Source organism: Gymnoscopelus microlampas, assembly GCF_963454915.1.
Source record: "Gymnoscopelus microlampas genome assembly, chromosome: 1".
Taxonomy (NCBI): Eukaryota; Metazoa; Chordata; class Actinopteri; order Myctophiformes; family Myctophidae; genus Gymnoscopelus; species Gymnoscopelus microlampas.
In genome coordinates, this window is record NC_139962.1 from 65,220,738 (window position 1) to 65,246,866 (window position 26,129).

The 26,129-nt window shown below is 40.5% G+C and overlaps 1 protein-coding gene across 3 annotated transcripts in view; it reads left to right on the plus strand.

Annotated features, from left to right (window-relative positions):
* LOC311041813 (cysteine--tRNA ligase, cytoplasmic-like) overlaps window positions 1-26,129 on the plus strand; it is a 79,074-nt gene that overhangs the window by 33,852 nt on the left and 19,093 nt on the right. For 2 of the 3 annotated variants that reach the window (XM_084052299.1, XM_084052298.1), the window contains 5 exons: window positions 12,102-12,200; window positions 19,234-19,383; window positions 24,639-24,779; window positions 25,127-25,215; window positions 25,776-25,897. The exons of the other annotated variant lie outside the window; for it this stretch is intronic. In XM_084052299.1, coding sequence (XP_083908425.1) covers window positions 12,102-12,200; window positions 19,234-19,383; window positions 24,639-24,779; window positions 25,127-25,215; window positions 25,776-25,897 — 601 coding nt within the window. The remainder of the gene's footprint in view (window positions 1-12,101; window positions 12,201-19,233; window positions 19,384-24,638; window positions 24,780-25,126; window positions 25,216-25,775; window positions 25,898-26,129) is intronic. 3 annotated transcript variants of the gene reach the window in all.

Sequence of the window (26,129 nt, forward strand, 5' to 3'; positions counted from 1 at the left end):
GTCTCACTCTCTTGGTAAACATTAACACCATACCATGTATATGGTACAGTATTTACTGCACAGCCAGAATACTGTATAACAAAAACAAAATATACCTTATTTATTGCCTATGGTAAATACCATAATAACATCAACACAGTGCAACAGTGGTCAAATAAACTTGTGCAAAAAAAAAAAAAAAATATGTGGTCCATCCTATGTATTGCACATTCAAATACCTGTATCTAGGCTTACACAGTTATCTAGACTACAGTAGTAAAGTAATAACAGTCAAGTTCAGCTGCAAATAATAAAATAACAAAAATAAAAATAAGATACCGTATGGTATTTCCTATAATAACAAAACAGTGCAACAGTGATCAATTTAACTGCAAGTTCTAACTTCAACTGAGGGGTACATTCACAATAAGACAGACATAGGGAGAGAGAGAGGGGGAGGAAGGAAGGGGACAGACAAAACATTTACAGGTCACTCAAATCCAAAAAACTCACTACTGGTATCACTATCCTCCCCGCTAGCAGTATTGTCCTTATCGTCGTCATCCAGTACAACAAGTTCGTTGTTAAACAGCTCGTCTTCATCTTCCTCTTCCTCGGCTGCAAGCCTGTTCTCTTCCTCTTGCTGTCGGAGTTGGGACAGGGCCTCTCGTCCTGCGGCGCAGGGCTGTCCCTCCCTGAAGCAGAGGATGCGATCGTCTTCACTCCCGTCAGGATTCACGGTCTGTCCACAAACTTTGAAAGACTTTATGATCAGATCTTTGTCCAGCTTGTCCCATGCAGTGAGCACCCAGTCCACAAGCAGGCGGCGAGCGGGGGCTTTCGGGTTACCTCCGGTCGTGTATTGCTTGTCTACGTCTCCAGCCATCCACTGATTGTAGGACTCGTGTAGACTCGCCTTGAAGGGCTGATTCCACATCACATCAGGTGCTTGGACATATTTTGTGCAGCCTCCCGGAATCACTGCGGTTGTCATCTTGTAGCCTTTCAGCTCAGCTTTGGTAGCGACACTGATGTGGCAACGGTATGCGTCCCACACCAGGAGGCGTGGGGTGAAACTGAATTGTCCCACCACTGACTTGAGCCAATCTTTAGTGAGATCATCATTCATCCAGCCATTCTTAGATGTGGCGACCACTGCTCTGGTGATCTGTTCCCTCATTACCTTCACTTCACGGATAGCCCCTTTGAAGACGATATACGGCTTGAGTTTAGTGCCGTCAGCCTTGGCAGCAAGGACAATGGTGAGGTGGCTTTTTTCGTGTCCTGTTGTTTTCAGGGACACACTCTTTGTGCCTATGGCATCGACAGTAGTGGGAGACACCATATCGAACCAAACGGCAGTCTCATCCATTGCAATGATGTCCTTCTCTAAAATCCCTTTAGAGCTGACAGCCTTGCCAACGTAGTCAACAAACGAAACCAGTTTCTCAATGAGTTTATCTGGGTCTTTCTGTGCCATGGTGGTGCGTCGTCTCAGTGAGAGGCCATTGCGCTGACCACAAACGCCTTTCCTCCGTCACTCACTGTTGGGTAGATTTCCTTAGCCTTGATTTGTATCATTTTCCTTGACACTCTGTTGTGTTTGTCGCGCATTGTATGAATCCACTCTGTAAGTTGTGTCTCCAGCTCCTCGCTAACTTTTTTTCTCCCTCCTCCAGTTAGACGTGATCTTTTATTGTCGGCTGCCATCAGCTCATTCTTTTGTTTTTTTCGAATATCTGATTTGTCCTCTTTAAACTTAACATCAAACTTGCGCCTGTGTTTTTTCGCCGTAGTACCTGTCGTCGCCATGCTTTCTCTACTGTTGTGTTTTGTTGTGATGTCGTGCGCGCGTTCCATATACCGGTAAGGAAGTATGGGGTCACGGGCGGTTCACGGGGTATTTTAGTAAACAGCGCCCTCTAAGGACTTAAGGCTTGTAATTCAGGCTCGGCTTGTAATGGAAAGGAGGCTTTTACGTGCTTTTTTCAACAGCGCCCCCGGTCATTAATAGAGAGACGGCTTTTAATTGAATAGAGGTTACTATTAGAGGATTTACGGTATATATACATTTTTGTATTTATATATATTTTGTAATGGCTTGTTCAAAAACATTAATATAAACGTTATTGTTTTCCAAAATAGACAGTTCAAAATTATTTTCCAAATGAGAGTGGAACGGTGCGTGTCTGTCTGTGTTTGTTCGGTCTGCATGGTCGTGTGCGTGTTGGCTAGTCCTGCTTGTGTATGCTTGGGCCCGCTTGGAAATGGCAGCATGAGGTGTGGGATAAAACAGTGCCATGGAAATTGTGCAGCACAAAGTATGCGTGTCACCCGTCGTCAACATCAGTGATGTCAAATCACATTAAAGCGAGACACCCGGTCCCAAAAGCCCCTTCAGCCAAGCAAAACAGAACGTCAGACTTCACTGTGAAACCTCGCCATTGTGATGACTGACAGAAAAGATCACGGATTTGACAGCCAAGATGATAGACGAAGATATTATGCCTACTATTAGCGTAGCGTTGTCGAGACTCGAGGGGAAAAGCTTTTGTGAGCTGATGACATTTTCAGAATATACCATGCCCTGACGCCAAACAATGACAGCGCGCAGAGAGAGAGAACGTACTGTACGCTGAGGTAACCGGAACGATCGCCCCAAAACACACTCGCCCCCATTTGTTTACTGAGGTTACATGTAGGAGTACCTGGCGTCCGCCGGATTTGATCCGGGGCGACCGTGTTTTAGGGCGAGCACCTCGCTGAGGTTACCAAACGGTCCGTAAGATGTTATAAAAGTTTATAAGAGGCCCCATATAGCTACATATTGTTGAATGTGTTACTATTATTATTTGGCATCGGGACGGAGAGCTCAGTCTGACATTATTCTAATTTGTCAAACGTCAGCCTTGTTAGTTAGGCTGCTGTAGCCTACGGATTAAACAAGTGTGTTTAATAAACACATGTTTACAAAATAAAGTCTCATTTTTATTATCATTTGATAGACATTCTAAACATGATGGGTGAGGCTGCAGAAGTAGTGGCGCTTAAAGGAAACCTCAATTTGGCTCTCCACTTAACTGCTGCGCAGAAAAACAAATAAATTAAAAAAAAATCGATCGACACATCGATTATTGCCCTCGACACGTCGACTCACAAAATATGAGTCGTTTCACGTCCCTAATTTTGGCGGTCCTTGACATGAAAAAGTTTGAGCACCACTGATATAGCAACATACGTTTTTCACAAAACTGTTAAGATGTAGAAGGTACTTGTAGATCAGCCTCAGCCAGGTCTTACTTAATGGGTTAAGCCAGTGTTTCTCAAACACTTTCATGTCAAGGACCCCGGCGGCAAATGAACACGTTGACCACGGATCCCCATCTGAAAATATGTTGTGCCAGAGACCCCACACAAGTTAAAATGTTTAAAAAAGATTCCAAACTTTTAAAAAGCTTTCACGATATTTTGAAAATAGAAGATGTACAAGCACCCAAAATGACGCGCTGTGAGCTTGTAGATTGGCATTTTTCAAATAGCCTTTGTATATATAGCGTTGGATGTTAAACAGAGTGTGATGCAATATTAACTCATTCACTGCCAATGACGCCTTTTCACGGCTGTTTTTAGTAAGCCCACACCGCCAATGACGTCTTTTGACGTCTCTTAAAAAAAATATATATATTTTCTTCCCACAATTTGTCACATTTTTTGAAAATAGCATGTAGATTGGCTGTTTTCAAATAGCCAAAGGCATTAAAGTGGTTAAACTGATTGTGATGCTACCCCCTCAAGGACCCCTGGGGGTCCCAGTGCCAGTTTGAGAGCCACTACCAATTTACACCTGTTACACCTACAGTATATGTTGTTTCAAGCTGGGAATGCCTCTGTGTCCTTTTTAGGACGGCTCAAGCGAAGCGAGCCGTCCTCTATGGAGAGAGATGAAAGGCAAGTGAGGTATGTGGGAGTTAACCTCTCGAGGTATATAAAGAGAGGAGGTGGCTTAGGCGAAAAAGGGGCGTAACGGGGCGTGATTTGGTCAGGGACTCTCTGTTTGTGGGAAAAAGTGGGCGGTCTTGCTAAAAAAGGGTCTGGAACGCGTCGTCATTGCTTCGTTGCCACCGATTGGTTGCTGCAACTTGGCTTCATGCAGGGCGACGCCCCCTCTTTGCTCCAAACACCGATTGGTTGCTGGCTTCATGCAGGGAGACGCCCCCTCTCACGCCCCCTCTCAGGTCTGAACATGCCCCCTCTCACATCTGAACATGTTTGCACCGCCGCCATTGTTCCAACACCAGTGTCCGCGCAGCCTAAAGCCCCGCCCTCCCCTCTACACACTGAGTTCTTCATGCAGTATCACTCTGCAGAGAGGCATCAGAATTTTGTATTAAATTATAGAATGCACCAAAACATTAATAAGTGTCGACTTGAATCTATTTAAGCCACAATAAAGCCCCGCTTTTATTTTTGATATTTTTTTGGGGTTCATTTCGCATAGTTTTAGATGATTTTCCGTGCACATTTCTTCATTTAAGCATCGCGAGCTGCGAACGGCCTTTTTGCATGTAGTTGAAGCGCAAGGGGGGGAGAGAGTCGCAGATAGACAGCTGGAGAGTTGAATAACCTCCTCTTCAAATAACCAGATTTATTTACCAAAGTAGCCTATGTAGGCGACCTACATGTTTATGTTTTAGCTTAGACACGGGTAGCCTACAATAGTTGGTAGATGATTGGTTTCTTTTAGGAGCGCTTTGTGATGCACCGTGCAGTTAAATCCGCGGTGTCAATAAATTCCACTGCCCGCTCTTTGATGAGTCCTCCATCCTCCATGAATCGAATACAAACTGCAACTAGTTCCCGTTTGGAAAGCGGGAAATCTTTATACGCGAGTAGGCCTATTGCAAAATATTGTCCAATGTCCACTGAGTTCAGCCTTTATTTTACCAAGCAGGACTGATGCTGCAGCCTGAAGCAGCTTGTCCTGAAAGTGGTTTAGGCGGTCGATCGCGGTGGCTACCGTTCGTTTAGGCGTCCTCGCGTCGATGAGTTTGCTCTGGACAAACTTTTTTTTTTACGCTGGTGCCATTGCTGCCTCTCTGCTGTCTCAACAATCAAAAATGAAGAGAACGAGGCCAGGACATGTGTGTGCTGTTTATATTGTGCGCTTATGTCATGACGTAGAAAACCGGTTCTGTGAATGAGGGACACAGACAGACACATTTCACACTCGAGTGTGAAATGGGATTCTGAGAATACACATTGGCTCAATTGCTCAAAAGACCCAACATCCTCCAGACAAGCAGGACGTAGAGAGAATGGATGTGTATTACGTTATTTGTCAGCCTTAAGTATAGGGGCGATATTCATAGTAAATACACAAAAAGCTGTCTGGCGGAAGGAAGGCACAGTGGCCCTCATTTATCAACGCGGTGCAGCCCGAATAATGAACGTACGGCGATATCACCGCACCTTTCGGCATTTATCAATATATCCTGACGTGGCCTTCATCCTACTTTACGCTGAGATCTCACGTCTGGTCGAGACCAGTTGTTGACGTTGCCTGCGCCCGTTTATTCCATTCTAGACCTGCGGAGCAGACGGTCTGACAGGCATCTGGACACATATATCCACTCCAAAATGTATATCTACACTAATAAATAATCCCTGTGAAAATATAACATTTTATAAAGTAATTTAAACAAACTGCTTTAACAGTCACTCGGTTAAGCTTGCAGATCTGCATGGCTGCGTTGGCTATTTGAAAATAGCAGATCTACAAGCTCATTACAGGTCCCATTGCAACGCGTTGTGAGCTTGTGGATCTGCTATTTTCAGCGCAGCAGCGATTCTGCGAGATAATTTTCGGGAGCCCCGACATTCTTTTCATGGACAGTGAGGTCTGCAAACTTACAGTAGCTTGTCCTATGTTATGGAGTTATGTCATAGAGAGTTATGTAGGCTACACAACCTGGCTGGGTTAAGGATATAAACCCGACGCTCCAATATTAACGTGGCGGCACGGAATCACTGCATTCCGCCCGAGTCTCAAAATGCACAATTTGTGAGCGCCATCATGTTCACACATTACAACAACAATAAGGCTCAAACCCATTCAGGGACATTAATCACTTATACAAAATGTTTTGCATCAATGAAGTCAATAACATGCTATTCAATCTGTCGCATCATACACATGGACATAGTAAATGCATCTGTATGTTTACACATTGAAATGTGAAAACATAGTGGAGCACAATAGCATAAGTGTAATGTCACCTTAAACATTTAGGCTAGCTTTGTTGTTTTATAGCAATAGTATATAAATGCATTTCCTGTCATCAAACCTATGTATTCCTTTTTACGTTACTGTATGTGTTGTTTAGCATAGGACAACCACAACATTCAGGTCAGCTGTTTGTAACATCGCATCCGGGGTACTACAGCCAACGTCATTGTCAAGACAACATAGAGAGTGTGTGAATGGCCCCTGCTGGACGGGCTGCTTTCCCAGTTAGCAGTACTTCATAACGTCACTATATCACACAGGTTTATAGACCTTTAGTTATGAATTGCATTGCAAACTGGCGTGATTCAAATATAAATGAAATGGCATGGTGGAAAGAAGTGATCGAATGTTTTACTTAAGTACAAGTATCAATACTGCAATGTACAAGTACTGCATGATGAGAAAGGATTCGGAGATAATAATGTGCTTCAGTAAAACTATTAGTATTTAAATGGGCTTACAGTACCCAAAGTACAAAAATGTTTGCAAATAGCAGATGTGGAGCTGACAACGCAACTTAAACTACGACAAACTAAGCGTTATTCTCTGCCAGCCCTTGAAATACCCGTACACACAATTAGCTTTGGTGCCATGAGGTCAGCTTGTACATGGGCAGTTTAAAACATATTTTTTATAGGCTAGGCTACATGTTACCACTTGAAAATGGGACATTGTGCATAATGACTACTTTTACATTTGATACTTTACGTACATTATGAAGCCAATACTTTTGTACTTGTGAAACTCTAGTAGGCTACATGTGGAATTCCGGACCATTTGTAACAGAATATTTTAATATTGTTAGCCTTCAGTGCTATCATGCACAGTTCTAAACTAATTCGTCTCATCGTCCGACAACAGCACAGTCAAATGCAAAAATCACACATTGCAAAAGCACACATTTCTTTGATGATGATGTTGCTTTGGTAATTGTTGTCGGCCAACCGAGCGCGTCCTCCTCTCGGAATGGGTCGCTCCGCTCTGCACAGCTCTTTGATGAACAGCTGGCTCTCCCGCACGTCCTCCACGTTGCTTGTCCGACTCGGAACCGAACTCCCTCTCGTCTCGTGGGGGTTGGTTTGGCAGAGATGATTACGTTTCGCCTCTCCCACGACGCTCGTCGACAAGAGACCCACGACGTCGAGCTAGCCTAGCACTCCTCACGTGAACAACACCAATCTCCGTACTTTCCTCGTCGCACGGGCTGACTGTTAAATAACTGTACCGATATCTGAGCTCAACCTAACTCAAGCTATTCCCTTCGGTCCAGGGACGAATACACGTAGTAGATTTGGCGTAAAACACTCAAACTACAACACAACAACTACACATAAAAACACGCAAAACCGATACTGACTTTTGGTAATTTATTAACACACACACACACACACACACACACACACACACACACACACACACACACACACACACACACACACACACACACACACACACACACACACACACATAAACACACATGGTTACTAAACTACTAATACTTGGTACAGTATCTGATAGCCTCAGCCAGCCCAAGACAAACTACACACATTAGCTCTCCTTAAAGTGGGTGCTAAAGATAAGCATTGTAAGATGCTGTTGCAGTAGAAGTAGGTTATTTAACTGTAAACAGAAAACACACAAATGGAAAATACTATTAAAACTACGCAAACAACATGTATAATAAAATAACACACAAAATGACAATTTTCCATGCACAATTGTTTACCAGCTCGCATTCAACGTGCAGTCGTTCTCATATGCTGGGATGAAATGCTCTTTCAGATGTAAACAACTTTACTGCGCATGTGCAAGACCACTCGTGGAATTCCTTTGCAATAACACACAAGTTTCACATAAACACGGATGTTTGTCGCATCACAAAATTAAGTCATTCTTCCCATGACATCTTAATTTCCACAGGAATCAAAACCACAAAGAACATTTGCAAATTGGAGTAAATACGGTTAAATGTGTGGTAAAAGTGGAATCGAAAATAACAGTGCGTCCTCCGTGCGCTAGCCTAACTTGGTTAATAATGCGCTTGTATGAGGTTACCAAACACACTGTTTTTAGCCAAACACAGTACTGTCCGCTATTAATTACTTACTTATCGACGCAAGTCACGTTATTATGCTTTTTCATGGCCTTGTAAAGACGACCACTTCCGCATTTTCTTCTTCGGTGGTATAAACTATGACACGGTTGCCAGATTTTTGAGAGAGTAATAAGCAACCAGGTCAATGAAAACAAGCCCAAAGATGTAAGTGGCTATATGAGCACTATAAACCTATATGCATCGGCTTTTTGAAAATAGACGATTTGGAAATAGCCGATCTACAAGCTCACAACAAAATAATAAAAACAAATAAAAAGCAACTAGCAATATTTGCAAGCAACTTCACAGAGAACGAGGTCGCTTATAATTACTATACATGGCAACACTAGTTACAAACAAAACATGTGTCATGAAATAGCAGATCTACAAGCTCACAACGCGTCGCCGCCTTGTGAGCTTGTAGATCTGCTATTTTGTATTTTGATTGAATACTGTATTTACAAAAGTATTTGTAGCTATGATTCCCTGCTTTCATATGACATGAAATAACAAAAATGAAAAAAGCCTAGATGACTTATCTGTTGTCGTGGTGGGTTAGATAGATAGATAGATAGATAGATAGATAGATAGATAGATAGATAGATAGATCGATAGATAGATACACACATGCATTTTAAAAAAAAAATCTCAATAGCACAATACCTCCCTACAGCAAACCACATCCCATCTTCACTTTTAAAGACCCACCCACACAACAGCATTACTTCAATTCACGTCTACACAAAGTAGCTTCAATGATGTACATGTTAATGCTTAATACCTTTTCATGCCACCTCATGCATTGTTTTTCTCCTCTGAATGTACATAGCCATGGCAGGATATGGCCTTCGACATAAGGTCTTACAGTGGCCTTCATGTAACATCACTGGTAATTAGAGTCCGACCGATAGGGATTTTTGTGACCGATACCGATAACCGATTTTAGAGAGGTTTGGATTATATCGGTCACCGATAACCGATATGCAACCGATATTGTGAATTTTATTAGCTGGAATGAAAATAGGCCTTTTCTGTTTTGTTTTTTTTACATTTACTCAAGTACTGTACTTAGGAAAATTTTAAGTAAAATTTTGAGGTATTTTTTTTACTATTATTATTATTAGTAGTAGTAGTAGTAGTAGGCTAGTAGTAGTAGTAGTAGTAGTAGTAGTAGTAGTAGTAGTAGTAGTAGTAAAGTATTGGAAAGTATTTCCAATTTTCAACACTTTTACTTCTACTCCATCTCAGAGGCAAATATTATACTTTTACTCCACTACAATTATTTGAAAACTTTAGTTACTAGTTACTTTGTAGATTAAGCTCTAGAATATTATAAACAACACACACATTAACCACTTCAGCCCTACACATATCTGCCATTTGAAAATAGCAGATTTACAAGCTTGTAGATCTGCTATTTTCCAAAGATTTTTATACATTTGAAATCTTGTTGAACAGGACATCGTGACAGTCGACCGTCGTGTATCCATGGCTATTACTCCCTCTAACATTTCCCATGTTTTTAGCAGTGGTGGAAAAAGTACTCAAATTCTTTACTTAAGTAAAAGTACCAATACTGCAATATAGAAATACTCTTGTTACAAGTAAAAGTCCAGAATTCAAAATTTACTTGAGTAAAAGTACAAAAGTATTGGCATCAAAATGTACTTAAAGTACCAAAAGTAAAAGTACTAAATATTTGAAAATAGCAGATCGAGCTTGTAGATCGGCTAGGTATAAAATAGGGTTAAAGTGGTTAATGTATGTTTCATTATATCATAATTTATATCTGAAAAGTAACTAGTAACTAAAGTTTTCAAATAAATGTAGTGGAGTAAAAGTACAATAGTTGCCTCTGAGATGTAGTGGAGTAGTAGTAAAAGTATTGGAAATTGGAAATACTCAAGTAAAGTACCGATACCTCAAAATTGTACTTAAGTACAGTACTTGAGTAAATGTACTTAGTTACTTTCCACCACTGTTTTTTAGTGTATTGAAATAATGTCATGCATATTTGTCCAGTGCATAGCCTACTGCAGGCCTTGTTGACTAGATTTAGGAGAGATTTTTAAGCTCTTGCTCCTGAAATGATCGATTATTTTTAAGGGGAAACGCCATCATTTAACATGCAAGTCAATGGGTGAGAAGGAGATTGCCAGGCACAAATGGTAGTGTAGGTAATTAATGTATTTGTGCAAGATGACCCTGCTACTGTATATAAAATGTGTATATTACTCGTTCATCATGGTTCATGTTCAAATAGCTCAATCCAAAATATAATGCTGTAGGCCTAAGTGTTAAGGTTGTTACACACCGGGGCGATTTTTTCGTGCGAATAATGCGTTTTTTTTTAAAACCTTATAAAGTCAATGGCTCCGTACATGGAGCGAAAAAGCGAAAAAGCGAAAAAGCGAAGCGAAAAAGCTTCAACATAATTATGACCGGTATTTTTTATCAGATGTCTGATAAATTTGATTCATTCCGGACATTGGGACCAGCAGGTTACAATCCTATATCGCAACCCCTGGTATACCACATTGCTTAGCAGAGTTCAGTGATGCAAATGCATGTCAAGTTGATCAACAGATTGTATTATTCCCCAATGCAATAACAGTACTGAAATGAAGGCTATAAGGGCAATAATGGGAGCCCTTTTTTTTAAAAGTAACTTCAAAGTTACTTTTCACAGTAACGCATTAGTTTTTGGTGTAAGTAACTGAGTTACTTTTAAATGAAGTAACTAGTAATGGCATTGGTAACTGGTCACTGGTTTTCAGTAACTAGCACAACACTAGCACAACACTACAACGGTGTCTAACCGAGAGTTATACTTCTCCAGTACAACGGTGTCTAACCGAGAGTTATACTTCTCCAGTACAACGGTGTCTAACCGAGAGTTATACTTCTCCAGTACAACGGTGTCTAACCGAGAGTCCATGCAGATCACAGTTGACAAATATTATATATTATCAGAGCTATTATTAATGTTATCGGTTTTATCGGGATGACGTCATAATTCCTGATATCGAACCGATAATTATCGGGCCGATACTTATCGTGCACTAATAATTTTATCGCGAATTATTTTTATATTTTTCTCTGTTGTTGGTGACAACTCTAGTGCGTCCCATGGACGCCACGACGGTGTCATGAATGCGTCCTTTCACAATATTGTGCGTCAGCGACGCAGGACGCAGGCCTATGAGCATCTCTGCTCAGTGCGGCTGCAGAGTTCATGTGCAACATCTTGCATGCATGGCTGTGGCTTTACAGTTTTCCTTCGCCGTGTCTGTAGGTCACCCCCAGGGACCCCCAAGGGTCTCCAGGGACCCCTAAGGGGGGGGACGGGGACGCGGACCTCCTTTTTTTTTATTTTTTTTTATCCCATGCTTTTGGACCCCCAAAACTATTTTCTTTTTGGGGGGGGGGGGGGGGGGGGGGGCCTGCGCCGTCCATCATGACATCTATGTCATTCTTTCTTGTTTTTGTTTCTACAGTATATAACCAGCAACATACATTTTGTTTTATGTTTTGAATAAAAATTTAAGTTTGTCAGAAAACTTAGATTAGGATTTAGAAGGCATTTTCAGAATGAGCCACGGGTCTAAATTGCATTAAGCTTCCCCTGAAAGTGGCGTGATAATAATAAATATCCTACTAAAAAACATGCAATTAATGATCAAATAAGTAACATAACATTGACAAAGTAAAAATGAAACGATGTTGTACTATGTCTTTCAGATAATCCGGAGGGCCAGACAGAACTACCTGTTGGAACAATACAAGGACAAGAAGCCAGGAGTCCAGCAAATCCTACAGGATGTCCTTAGTGCCAGAGGGGTGAGAACTGAAGAAGCAACATGGAGGCTTTATATTGTAGCCGTCAGGCAGAAACCTTCATATGTCCAAAACGTTTATTTTTTAATTATTATGTGTAACTAAATAGTGAAAATAGCCGATCTACAAGCTCACAATGACGCGTTGTGAACTTGTAGATCTGCTATTTGTGATGCCCCACTCCCTTACATGGAGTATTGGAGTGTGCTCTACTAATGCTATGCCTTCTAGGTGAACAGGGTGTGGCAGTCAATGGCTCATTGGAGAGCACCTGGGCCCGGTGCCTCCAGGAGGCTATAAAAGCCAGCCCATGAGCAGTTCAGGTTGAGATCCAGAGGAGAGAGGACTGCCGTCCTCTTCAGCTGCTCCCCATGCTGTTGTTCTGTTATATACGTGGCTATACGAGCCGGAATGGCATTTTTGAACTGCTCTAACATCATCAAATCACACAAGCCTTCACAGGTGTTCCCACCGGGAGTATGACTGTTTGTCCTCCTTTCTGCCATTCCTAAATCTCTGACGGTAACCTTCAGGCACCATCTCGTACGCTTTAAGAACAGCAGATTTGACTGTGGCATAGCTTACATTATCGGTTACGGACAAGGCAGAGTACGCCTCCTGTGCCCTTTCAGTCAGAACACATTGCAGCATTAGTGTCCGATCCGCATCAGGCCAAGCTCTAGACACTGCTAGTCTCTCAAACAAAGAAAAAAATGTTTCTGGGTCTTTCTCATTAAATTTAGGCATTAAGCGCAAACTGCTCACTAAATCAAAAGGGCGCTGTCCATAAGCTAAACCTACCTCACTTACCAACAGCTTCTGGTCCATCTTACCTTCCCTTACCAGTTCCAACTTCTCCCTCTGTAAACTAAGTTTTGCCTGCTCTGTTGTATGTTTTGCCTGCTCTGTTGTCTGCCTTAACTTTTCCACTTCAATCTGTTGCTTGTTTCTATCCATCTCTAACTGTATCAACATCAGCTCCTTCTGCTGCTCAAAAGAAAGCTGTGTTTGCATGCTTTGGATCGGCAACGGCACCGCAGCGCCGCCTCCCTCCCCCGTTTCACCACCCGGTAAAACATCCAAATCCTTTAGGTTAACTAACAATATTGCTTTTAAAGTCTCCGGTTTGAGTCTCTTATCCCCTATGTCTATTTTATAGTGTTCTGCAATCTCATAGATTTGCTCCTTTGTGCATCCATCCAACAATGTCTCAGATGGAGCCACAAAAAAATCTCCAATTTGAGCCATTATCAAAATCACTTGAATTACAATGGACATAAGTTAATTAACACACTGAAATACCTTTTGACCAAGTACTCAGGAGCGTCCCCTAACTGCCTAAGTAAATCTTCTCTAACTCAACCCTATCTCTTCATGAGGTAAATTGCGGGGGTATTTATGCACCAAATATACGTTGGGGACAACGCAACCCGTTATTAATCACGTTGTCAGCCACGTACCGTGCCCCTTACCGCGTTCACCCCAACACTACCAAAACAATACAAGAAAAAAATTATAATCCACGAAAGTTTAAACACTAAACGTGGCTATGCCTCACATGGGACAAACAGCAGCAGCTCCTATATGAATACTTAATCTCAGTAACAGTGTGTAAAATGACCTATATTCCATCTATATTCAATTAACTCCATGCTTCAAATGAAAAAAAATTACGGGGAATCCAAAAATACCATTTAACGGTAACGAAACATTAAACAACTCAAAACACGCACGTCCTGCCAAAAAGTTTAACGTCCGCGTCATCATAGCCAAGCCCACCAAACCCACGCATCTGATTGGCCTAACTAGACAAGAGACGTCACGGGGAAAACCCCAATTACTTCCACCAGACCGGCTTTTAACACAAGACGCGGTAGGTCAATACTATAACTTTAAATGAAACAATACTCACTTTTGGAACGAGCCCCCATTTGTCATGGCTGGCTCTTGCCACGACAAATAATAGGGAGGGAGACCAACGGAAAGTTTAACAAAAGTATTTATTAACTAATAAACTAACCAACAACTGAGAGATAACTGAACATACAGGGAAATCATAGCAATAGAGGAATGAGGTGTAGAGTCAGTAAATCAGTAGTGTAGGTGTGGATGAGTGAAACCTGGTGTAGTGCAGGGTGTGTGTGTGTGTGGATGAAAAGAATAATCAACTAGAACAGAACAACAGCATGGGGAGCAGCTGAAGAGGACGGCAGTCCTCTCTCTGGATGTCAACCTGAACTGCTCATGGGCTGGCTTTTATAGCCTCTGGGGGCACCGGGCCCAGGTGCCCTCCAATGAGCCATTAGTACATTGACTGCCACACCCTGTTCACCTAGATGGCACAGCATTAGTAGAGCACACTCCCATACTCCATATAAGGGAGTGGGGCATCACATATTTTCACTGCTTTTGTGCAACACTCTTGATGAAGTAGTAGTGCATTAATTCATGGACAAGAAAATAGAGATAACCGCAATTAGTTGAGATAATCAATAATCGTTTCCATGTTGAACATTTTGGTAAGACTTTATATTATGGTCTGCAGTGTTGTGCCTGAACGATCGTTCAATGAACGATCGTTCATGAACTCGTTCGTATTTTGGGCGAACGTGAACTGAACGTACTGTATATCCGCTAGATGAACGTTATTGTGAACGCGTTCATTCTGGCGTTTGTGAACAGCGTTCTCTCTTCGTTCAAACTTCGTTCAAGAGTGTCCCAAAATTCCATGGTTACATCGGTTTGTCATGTTGTATTTCATCCTATTCTGTGTTTCCGAGACGTCTTGAACGCACCATCAGCCAAAAAAAGAGAAAAGCAAGGCGGCGTCTCACATTCATGTGCGCAGCGCGGAGACCGACTTGCAGCGACAGCTAGTGAACAGCACAGACAGTTACGGCCACTCGGCCAGGGCGAAGAGCTGACACTTTATCCGCTCTGCGAAGCTCATTTCCCGGCCACAAGCATTTGGAAGTTGACTTGTGTCTCTTCCAAAGTATCGGTGTTGTTTCCTTGGCTTCACTGCCGACAAAATTAACTTGAAGCTGGGCTGAATTAATAAAGTAAACACCGCGGAACGGCAAAATGAGTTTGGGACGTTACAACAACATGTCCGGACCGTGGCTGATACGTCGTGCACCGTAGCCTACAGCCGACTTTAGGACGGTAGCCCCGGCCCCCGAACCTCTGAATGAACGTATTGTAGTCTGGACGTCCGACCCGACTTTATTTTGGCATTAAAAGTGGACTTCTGCACCTGGCTTTTGATGTTAACAGTGTCATACACTCACTTTGACAAGCCCCCAGCCCCCCCGCCAAGATGAATGAAAAAATAAAACACCATTACATTATTATGCATTACATTAGTATTAACCACATGAACCCCAGATGGGGGGAACATAAGCCAAAAATAGCCGATCTACAAGCTCACAACGTGTTGCAGCGCGACGCGTTGTGAGCTTGTAGATCTGCTATTTTTGGCAGAGAGGAAAAAAAGCGTCCAAGAAAAGTAGGCCTCCCACCAAGATGAATGAAAATCTTTAGAAAATAGCAGATCTACAAGCTCACTGTGTCGCACCGTGACCTGTTGTGAGCATAGAGGTATAGGTTGTGAGCTTGTAGATCGGCTATTTTCCAATAGCCAAAACTTAAATAGGGCTGAAGTGATTCATGTATTTGCAAAATCTACATAGTAACTAGTAACTTCAGTTTTCAAATAATTAAAAATAAGTACAATATTTGCCTCTGAGATGTAGAGTAGAAGTAAGTAAGTACTGAAAACTGCTAATACTCTAGTAAAGTAAAAGTACCTCAAAATTGTACTTAAGTACAGTACTTGAATAAATGTACTTAGTTACTTTACACCACTGGAAATAATAAATATAGGGTGCTTTGTGTATGTACACCAGAGAGGATATAATGTATAAGAAAATTAAATAAATAACATTGGTTTTATAATGTATTGGATAAAAAATAAAAGTATAGTAATAAATAATAGATTCGGATGCATCCTGCTCCATATACAATACAATACAATGCACTGCTTTTCAGTTAATCATTCAAGTTTGAGACAATAAAAATATGCGATTAATAAGCGATTAATCGCGCGATTAACTACACAAATCATGCGATTAATCGCGATTAAAAATTTTAATCGCCTGACAGCACTAATATATATTGAAAAAAAAGAACGAAAAAGAACTGAACTAGTTCATTTTTTGAACCATGAACTTTAGTTCAAAATTTTGAATTATGAACTGAACTTTGAACTAGTTCATTTTAAAATTTGTGAACTGAACTTTGAACTAGTTCATATTTTAAGTGAACTTTCCCAACACTGATGGTCTGGGTCTCTAATGCATTATAAGTGCATCACAATGCACTTATAATGCTTCATTGCACTATACATGTTTATAATTATGCATAACAAAGACACATTTATAACTAAGTTATGGCAGTTATAATTTGCTGAATAATTCCACTGCGTTTATTATGAATTATGACCAGCACTTATAATCTGTTAAACATATTGTTATAAGTTGTCATACATGATTATAAACATTTATTACACGGCTTGGTTGAATGCTCGATTCTGATTGGTCAGTCATCGGTCATTATTTCTCGATAATGACCGATGATAATGACCGGTGAGACCGACGAGGAAACTGTGTAACCAGAGACTCAGAACACCTGCTCATATCAACCTGCACTGCTTGGTTTTATGCTTTATCCAACATGACAGCCATGTAAACAAACAAACAATGTCATATACAACTAAACGTTTCTCTCAAGAATGTTTTTGAAAACATTTGAAGTGAGAAATAGACGATGCAATGACCGAAAAGTGATTCTATTTGATCCACTGCACTTCCTTGTTTATCGTGCAACAACGGGGAAATACCAAAACGCTCGCCCCAAAACACAGTCGCCCCGGGGCAAATCCGGCGGTATTACAGGCAAATCGGCGGTATATACTGTAGAATGGGGGGCGAGTGTGTTTTGGGCGAGTTTTTTTTTTTTTCATTTGTTTTCCGAGGCAAACTTGTCCGCCCAGCCCAATACTTATGGAATACTTTCATTGCCGTAAGCAAGGAAATACTTCGTTTTGTTGTTACTTTTGGGTAAATGTATTTATGTATTTATTAACACATTGGCTGCCAAGAACGCAGATCTGCGTTCATTTGCGCAAAAGCCCGTTCGCTGCCAAGGACGCAGATCTGCGTGTTTTCAAAATAAAAGTTATTATTATTATTTTTTTTTTTAATTAAAAAAACAAAAACAAAGACCAAGGAGATATGACTTACCGAAGATTTAGACTCCCAGACACTTCCTTGTAACTGAAAACTTAAAAATGATGTATCTCGGCTCCTAAGTGCTTTTTTTTTCTCATTGAAAAAGTCTGGCAGCCTACTGTAGGGAAAAATTAAAAAAGCTGGCAGCCAATCTGTTAAGTAACCGTGTAATAAGCGGGATAATGCATGGGGAGGGAGTCATTATTGAAATTTAAAGCCCGACAGGGCGATTAACCACCGAGGCTTTGCCTCGGTGGTTAATCGCCCTGTCGAGGCGATTAACTCCCTCCCCATGCATTATCCCTTGCTTATAACAAGTGTTATAATGCCTTATAGGTGCATGATAATGCAGTGTAAATGTGATTATAATGCATTATAGACCCGACCTTTAAGTAAAGTGTTACCAAAATGTTCATACATTTTTCAAACATTTTCCAAAAACATTGCAGACTCTAAGTTCACAACGCGTTGTGAGCTTGTAGATTGACAATTTCCGCAATTTTTTTAAGCATTTTGAAATTATAAAATGATACATTGATACATTTATTTCTATATTTAGGTTATTTGTCATATCTGCGCCGTGCAATTTTTGTTCACAAAAAGGTGGAAAGTCCTAGGGTTCCCAAGGAGACAAACATCCAATGCAAAAAACTACTGAGGAGGGAGACCACTGTACACTGCAAAATAATAGTTTTAATGGCTTCAAACAGCCATTTTTATAGCATTTGTTGAACCAACAATTGGCTTAAAAGTCTGTAATATTTAATTAAATACATTTGAGTTATTTGTCATATCTGCCCTGTGACATTTCTTTTAAACATAAAAGTAATTTGTTGTTCTAATGACAAAAACACAATTAAATCGTTTATCGCAATCATTTGTGTGACAGTTAATCATCAAGTAAAATGTCATGATAGTCACTGACATCCCCTATACTACTACTTGATCGTACTACAGCGTCACACAAAAGCATCAGATTCACAAGCTCGAAGCGCGGTGTGAAGCGACGCGCTTTGAGCTTGTAGATCTTACTTTTGCTATTTTTGAGTTGGGACATATGAGGTTTCCACCCGACAGAGACGATATGTGGTAATAACACCCTTCCACAGGTGCTGCAAGTGATATTCTTTGGTTTAAAATAATGTGTTAATTTATTTTTGTTTGTTTGTTTTGTTAAAAAGTTAAAACTATATTCTATATTCTATATATTCTATATATATTCTATATTATTCTATATTCTATATATTCTATATTCTACAAGCTCGTAGCGCGGCACCGAGTGCCGCGCTACAAGCTTGTAGATCTGCTATTTTTGAAAAATCGTGAAAATGTGTGCAAATCTTTGAATATAAATACTTTTAAAGCAAACATTTTTAACTCAAATCTTTGCTTCTGGGGGTCCTTGGAACAAAATATTTTGATGGGGGTCCACGGCCAAATACATATCATTTTGGGGGTCCTTGACATGAAATAGATTGAGCACCACTGATATAGAAACATACGTTTTTGAGAATACTGTTGAGATTTAGGAGACATATAGAATCGGCTTCAGGTCTCAATGGGTTAACAAAACAATACCACTTACAGCACCTTTTACTATACCAAAGTGCACATCGGTAGGATCGGTATCCTTTTTTATTTAATTGTCTTTCAAAATGAATAAGCTATCTAGCATAGCATATCTAGAATAGTTCTGAATAAGATATCTAATATTTATTTGTGTGAACTCCCACTCCTACTTGAAGCCCTTTCAGGCCAAACTGGCGGAGACAACGGACCCGGATAAGAGACAGATGCTGGAGCGGTTGGATGCTGTGGTCAGCGCTTCTCTCAAGCCCCTGCAGGAGGCAGTGGAGAGCGCCACGTCTGCAGGTGTCCTGCAGTCTCACGCCCAGGTGAAAAATGCACACATTGCTGTCATTTACACCGATTAACCCTTTAAGAACCTGAACGCATGTGTAGGGTTGGGTACCGAAATTCGGTTCCAAGCAGGAACCGATAAAGAAATTGTCGGTACCGGGTACCCATAAACAATATGTAATTTCGGTTCTGCATATCGGTTCCTAGACGCGCTAAAAGCCGTTAAAACAAAGGCAGCACAAAATCACAAATCCGGTAAAACACCGCTGTATGGAAAAGTATACATCAGTTGCGGAGCTGCTGCTTCTCCCTGAGCCACATTCCTCCCCGCACACGCCCCCCCCCCCCTCTCCACTCCCCGCTCCCCTCTCCCCCTCAGTGACACCACCATCACCACCTCCGTCTCTCAACTGAAGTAGTGAGGAAGGAAGGAATCCTGTCCTGCAAACTTTGTACCAAACGTTGCTGTTGTCACCTTGAAAACTAGAATCCATGTCAGAGGGTGTAACATTAACAGAATGACCAGCGCTAGTTAAGAGCCTCAGCCTGCGCAGAGCAAAACAATAACAACAGCTGTAAACGCTTCTCCTTGATTGTGTGTGTGTGTGTGTGTGTGTCTCTCTGTCTGTCTGTCTGTCTGTCTGTCTGTCTGTCTGAAATGAAACTTAAGTGACTTCTCCAAAAGGAAGGAATGGCCTAATATTATTAATGCATTTTGGCTGTGTGCAATAATGCAACTGCAGACATTACAGTATATTGCCTTTTGTTAGGCTATTCAATGTTTTGAGACATTGTATTTTATTACTACACAATAGTAAATAAATAATTCTACACAATAAATAAATACGTTTTAAATAACTGATCTCAATATGGACCCATTATAGTTATGATATGAGGGTTTTGCCATAATCATGCAGCTCTACAAGAGAGGCATAGCCATGAAGCAATGGTACAACAAAATGTTTTAAAAAATGCATATATATTTAAAAAAAAGAATACTTTAAGGCCATTTGGTATTCGGCCGTCGGCCAAGTGTTTCCTATATTCGTTTTTGGGCAAGTATTTTCCATTCGGTGCATCCCTATTAAATAGACATTTGACCTCTTATTTTTTTTACCATTTTGGAACCGAAATATGGAACCGTTAAGAACCTTAACCGATAAGCAGAACCGGAACCGGAACCGGACTCGTAAAAATCCTAACGATACCCATCCCTACGCATGTGTCATTTTAAGATTTCTTTGGCTATTCAAAAATAGCAGATATACAAGCTCATAGCGTGGCACCGAGTACCGTGCTATGAACTTGTAGATCTGCTATTTTTGAAATATCTGAATATATATATATTTTTAAAGCGAACATTTTTAACTCTGTTACAACTTCTGGGGGTCCCTGGAACACAATATTTTGAGATGGGGGTCAACGGCCAAATACAGATATTTTTTGAGAACCAGTGATATTATAGCAACATACGTTTTTTCTTTTTCTTTTAACTCAATTTTTTTTGGAACAAAAGATTTTCAAAAGACAGATACACATACATGAAATACAAGACAGAACATAAAAGTGGGGGGGAAGGGGAAAAAAAGGACAGTACAAAAACACAAGAAAGAAAAAAAGAAAATACACGAAAAGGCTGCATTCTACAATTGTTAGTTATTTTTCTATTACATATTGGTTATATATTGTCCATGGGCTGAAAAAGAGAAGACCACTTCCCAGTATTTGTGTGATTTGTCCTCTTGTAGTCTGAGTATGAATGTTAGTTTTTCCATATAATATATTTCCCTTATTATGACCATCCAATTGTCTTTGGTTGGGGGATCCTGTTGATACCAGCGACGCGTGACCGCTTTCTTGCTTGCTGCTAGAAAGATTTTGATTAGATATTTGTCCTGTGTCAAGAAATCTTCAGGAATATTTCCCAACAACAACAAGGTACAGGTCTGAGGTATCTCAAAACCAAGAACAGCCTCTATGGTGGCGTGAATATCTCGCCAATATTTTTGAATTTTGGGACACTTCCAGAAAATGTGAGCGTGGCCCGCTTCCATGTGGCCACACTGTCTCCAGCATGGTTGATCTGTTTTCAGTTGCTTTGATTTAATTTTAGGTGTTATAAAAAAACGGGTTAAATTCTTCCAGCAGAACTCCCTCCACATTCTTGAGTTAGTGGTCGTATATTGTGTTTTACACATATTTTCCCATTCATCTGTAGAAATATTGATCTCTAACTCTTTGTCCCATTTCGTTTTAATATACTCTGTGGAGTTAGTTCTGGCTGACACTAGAGCCATATGAAATCCGTGTTAAGGGAATCGCGGACGGAATCGCGGAAATGACCAACAAAAATGGAATTGGAATAAAACACGGAAATATTGCAGAATTGGCCCTAATCTGGGCTGAAATTCAGTTTTCGGGAGAAGTCTGTCTGCGATGTAACATCACCACGCTGTTTCTGAACGGAGCGGGGTGAATCTGGCTGACAATAGCCCAAGTTTAAAAAGGGCTGAAGACTTGTGGTTAATGTTTGTTGTTTAGTAATGATAATTAAAATCTACAAAGTAACTAAAGTTTTCATAACATTTGTAGTGGAGTAAAAAGTATGATATTTGCCTCCGAGATGTAGGCTAGTGGAGTTAAAGTATAGAAAATTCGAAATACTCCAGTAAAGTGATAAATAATAAATATACTGTAATGAGGTCATGTGTCAAATAATGACTAATGTGTTATTGCAAGTGTGCCATTTAGTCATGTGTCAGAGCATATTCTATTTTATTTTCCCACCACTGAATTTTATGGACAGGGAAGCTTGCTAGATAAAGACTTGATGATGTAGTTAGAATAAAATCATCAATTATAATTTACTGAGAATACATAAAGCAAAATACAGAATTCAGAAATATTAAAATGGAAAAAAACAGAATTTGGGAAAAAATAAAACGGAATTGGGAAAAAAATAAAACAGATTTCATATGGCTCTAGCTGACACCAGGCGCTTAAATAATTTTGACACCGTTCTTTTGGACTCTTTTTTTTATAGGCCTGGGAAAATACCTGAATAAGATCCCCATTTGAAGCTCCAGGCTCCAGTGGCTTATCCTCTCCTAAATAGTACTTTCGTATTTGTAGATATCTAAAAAAAATCTTGACTGGTTAGATCGTGTGTATTTTTCATTTTTTGAAAACTCATGAGCTCTTTGCCTTCCATGATAGTACACATAGAGGTGAAACCATCTCGAGCCCACCGCCTGAAAGTTCGATCGTATAGTCCAGAGCAACATACGTTTTTTCAAAAACACTGTTAGGATTTAGAAGACATTTGTAGAATCCCCAGAAGCAAAGATTTGACTTACAAATGTTCGCTTTAAATATATATATATATATATATATATATATATATATATATATATATATATATATATATATATATATATATATATATATATATATATATATATATATATTCAAAGATTTGCTCAAATTTTCCACGACTTTCCCAAAAAATTGCAGATCTACAAGCTCATAGTGTGGCATTCGGTGGCGCGCTATGAGCTTGTATATCTGCTATATTTGAATCTATCTTGAAATCTAAAAATGACGCGTTCCCGGTTTGAATGGGTTAAAGTTCTCAGTTACCACGACTGATTTCAGTCATTTGGATTCCATAGAAGCCAGCATGTCTGCTATGGAAGCATGTTGCACAGTGAAAACAGCCGATCTACAAGCTTGTAGATAGCCCCAACCCTTTTTTTTCACTGGCGAAAAATAAATAAAAACTAGGCTATGATGGCTAACACTATGACTGTATTGACAATTTCGTCAACAACTAAAAACTAGACTAACATGTCAGGGAGGGACTAGTGGGGAAGAGATCCAGTAGAACTAACACAAGTCATTTTTGGTTGTCACGTTCTGAAAATAGTCGATCTACAAGCAACGCATTGCAGCGCGGCTAAATCAGCGCGAGGTATAAATCACGCATTACGCCGGCATCGCGGCCCCCCAATTTTTTTTTTGCAACTGTAGATTTAGTCGACTAAAAGTATAAGGTATTTAGTAAAACTATGATATTTCAGGTGACTAAAAAAGACTAAAATTAAATGGAATTTTATTCAAAAGTTTGGTCACAGGCGGCTGCAGAAACAAAGCTTTGGCCAATGCTGAACATGAAGAGTGAACAGTGTTCTGCTTAAAGGAGAAATCCGGTCATTTTAAGTGTTATGTTTGATGTGTGTCAAATCACTTACCAACGTATAAATGAAAATCGCGTAAATCCACAGAGCCCCCTATCGACCCCCACCGTTGTCATTGTAGGAGGATATAGAATAGCCCAAATTCGCCTATTTTAACCAATGCAAAGTCTGTTTTTTTGCTTCTAGTACTCATTGTTGAGTCCCATGATAATGTAACAGGCGCTAAAACTCCCGACAAGCTAACGGCTAATAACAGAACGAGCTAATGCTGGTTGCTGGTTTCTCTCCCGACCTGGCAACCTGGGGCTGCCATTCAGAGAGATAAGCAGCCCCAGCGTTAGCTCGTTTGTTATTAGCCGTTAGCTTGTCGGGAGTTTTAGCGCCTGTTACATTATCATGGGACTCAACAATGAGTACTAGAAGCAAAAAAACAGACTTTGCATTGGTTAAAATAGGCGAATTTGGGCTATTCTATATCCTCCTACAATGACAACGGTGGGGGTCGATAGGGGGCTCTGTGGATTTACGCGATTTTCATTTATACGTTGGTAAGTGATTTGACACACATCAAACATAACACTTAAAATGACCGGATTTCTCCTTTAAAAATGAACAGTTACAGTTTACAGTTTAGGCATATAGCAGACGCTCTTAATCCAGAGCTATTTACAGTAAGCAAGGACACAAGATAATACATCAAGTGCTATGCGCTGAGATGGAGTCTGAAGAGGACGGCAGAAGATCGGGAGTGAGTCTGCAGTTCTAATTGCAATGGGGAGTTCATTGGCGTGTTGGCGAATGAGAATTGGGGAGGAGTGGTTCTCAAAGTGGGGTGGGTTCCAGGGGTTCCCCAGCAAATGTTTTTAATATAGCATCACATTTTAACCACTTTATCCATCCATTTTATATGTTTGCTATAAAAAAAATAGCAGATATACAAGCTCACAGCACGTCACTTTGTGTCTTAACAACAAATAATAACTAAACTAACAAACCCAAACGTAATAACTAATGAGAACTGAACTGAAAAACAAAAACCTAATTAAAGAAAGCTTAACTCTAATAACGTTGCCGTGTCGACCATGTCTCTCCAGGTGTTACTGGAGGCTGCCAAGGACCTGCTGGCTGACTGGTTGGATGCTCAGTTTGGAAGCCAAGTCACTGAGAACTCCATCTTCTCTACTCTTCCTAAATACTGGGAAGCAGAGTACCACACAGACATGGAAGACCTGAATGTAGGCACACACGTCTGTCTGTTTGTATGTCTGTCTGTCTGTCTGTCTATCTCCCTGCGTGTGTGCGTATCTGACTGTCTGTTTGTGTGTCTTTAATTTGGCCAATATTTGTCCAGACAAAGTATAGTTTGTTGATTACTTTTGACGCAGTAATGGTGAAATAAAATTGGTACCTTAAATTGTCACTTTAGAAATACGCAGATACCTTGTAATACACTTATACTGTATGTCAGTTTGTTTACTGTACATCCCTTATGTCAGGGATGTACGGGGGCACCTGGCCTCTGAAATGTGTGTGAACTGTGTGTAGGGGACATTCTTCTATAGCTTTCTTTGTGCCCCATCAGGTGCTTCCTCCAGATGTTCTGACCCGGGTCAGTGAGTATGTGCCAGAGATCGTGGACTTTGTGAAGAAGATCGTCTTAAATGGATACGGGTAAGGAAGTTACTGCTCATAGGTTCAATAAGATATCTCTAGTAAGGCCGTCACGATACTCGATAAATAACTAAAATGAATCCAAATTGACGTTGGATACAGTGTACCGAAATTATAAGCTGTATCGCAATCCTCACGCTATTTCATTATGTTACTTCCGAGTCCCGCACATGTGCGCGTCCAAGGCATCGTTGCCAAGTCTGCTTATTATAAGCTACTTGGGTTTGTTTTTCTGTAAAGACGCGTGAATATATTGGGTCCTTGACATGAAAATGTTTGTGAACCCCCAAAATTATTTGCTGCAGACCCCCATCTCAAAACATGGTGTGTTATATATATATTCAAATATTCGCACAAATGTTCAAGATTTTAAAAAACATTGCTGATCTGCAAGTGCCCCGCTATGAGCTTGTAGATCTGCTATTTTTGAATAGCCAAAGATATCCTAAAATGACAGATGCTTTCCCGGTCTTAATCGGTTAAGGAACCCTGAGGGTCCCCGGACCCCACTTTGGGAACCACTGGTTTACAGTCATAGTTTCATGTCCTCTTTCTTGTAGGTATGAATCAAACGGCTCAGTTTACTTTGACACCATGAAATTTGATGCCACTGAGCAGCACTCGTATGCCAAGCTGGTGCCGGAAGCAGTTGGTGACCAGAAGGCTCTACAAGAGGGAGAGGGTGAGATTCTAATATCAGAAGCCTCTCATCTCCATATTTTATTTTTTTGTAAATGAATGCCCTACTACAGTGTACAAAAGCATCAAACGTAGCAGATCCACAAGCTCTTCAATCTGCTACTTTTTTTTTTTTTAATCCAGAAAAAGTAACAGTTTTGGACATATAAGGTTCCCTCCCGACAGAGACGATATGTTTAGAACAGGGGTCTTCAACCTTTTCAGGCCAAGGATCC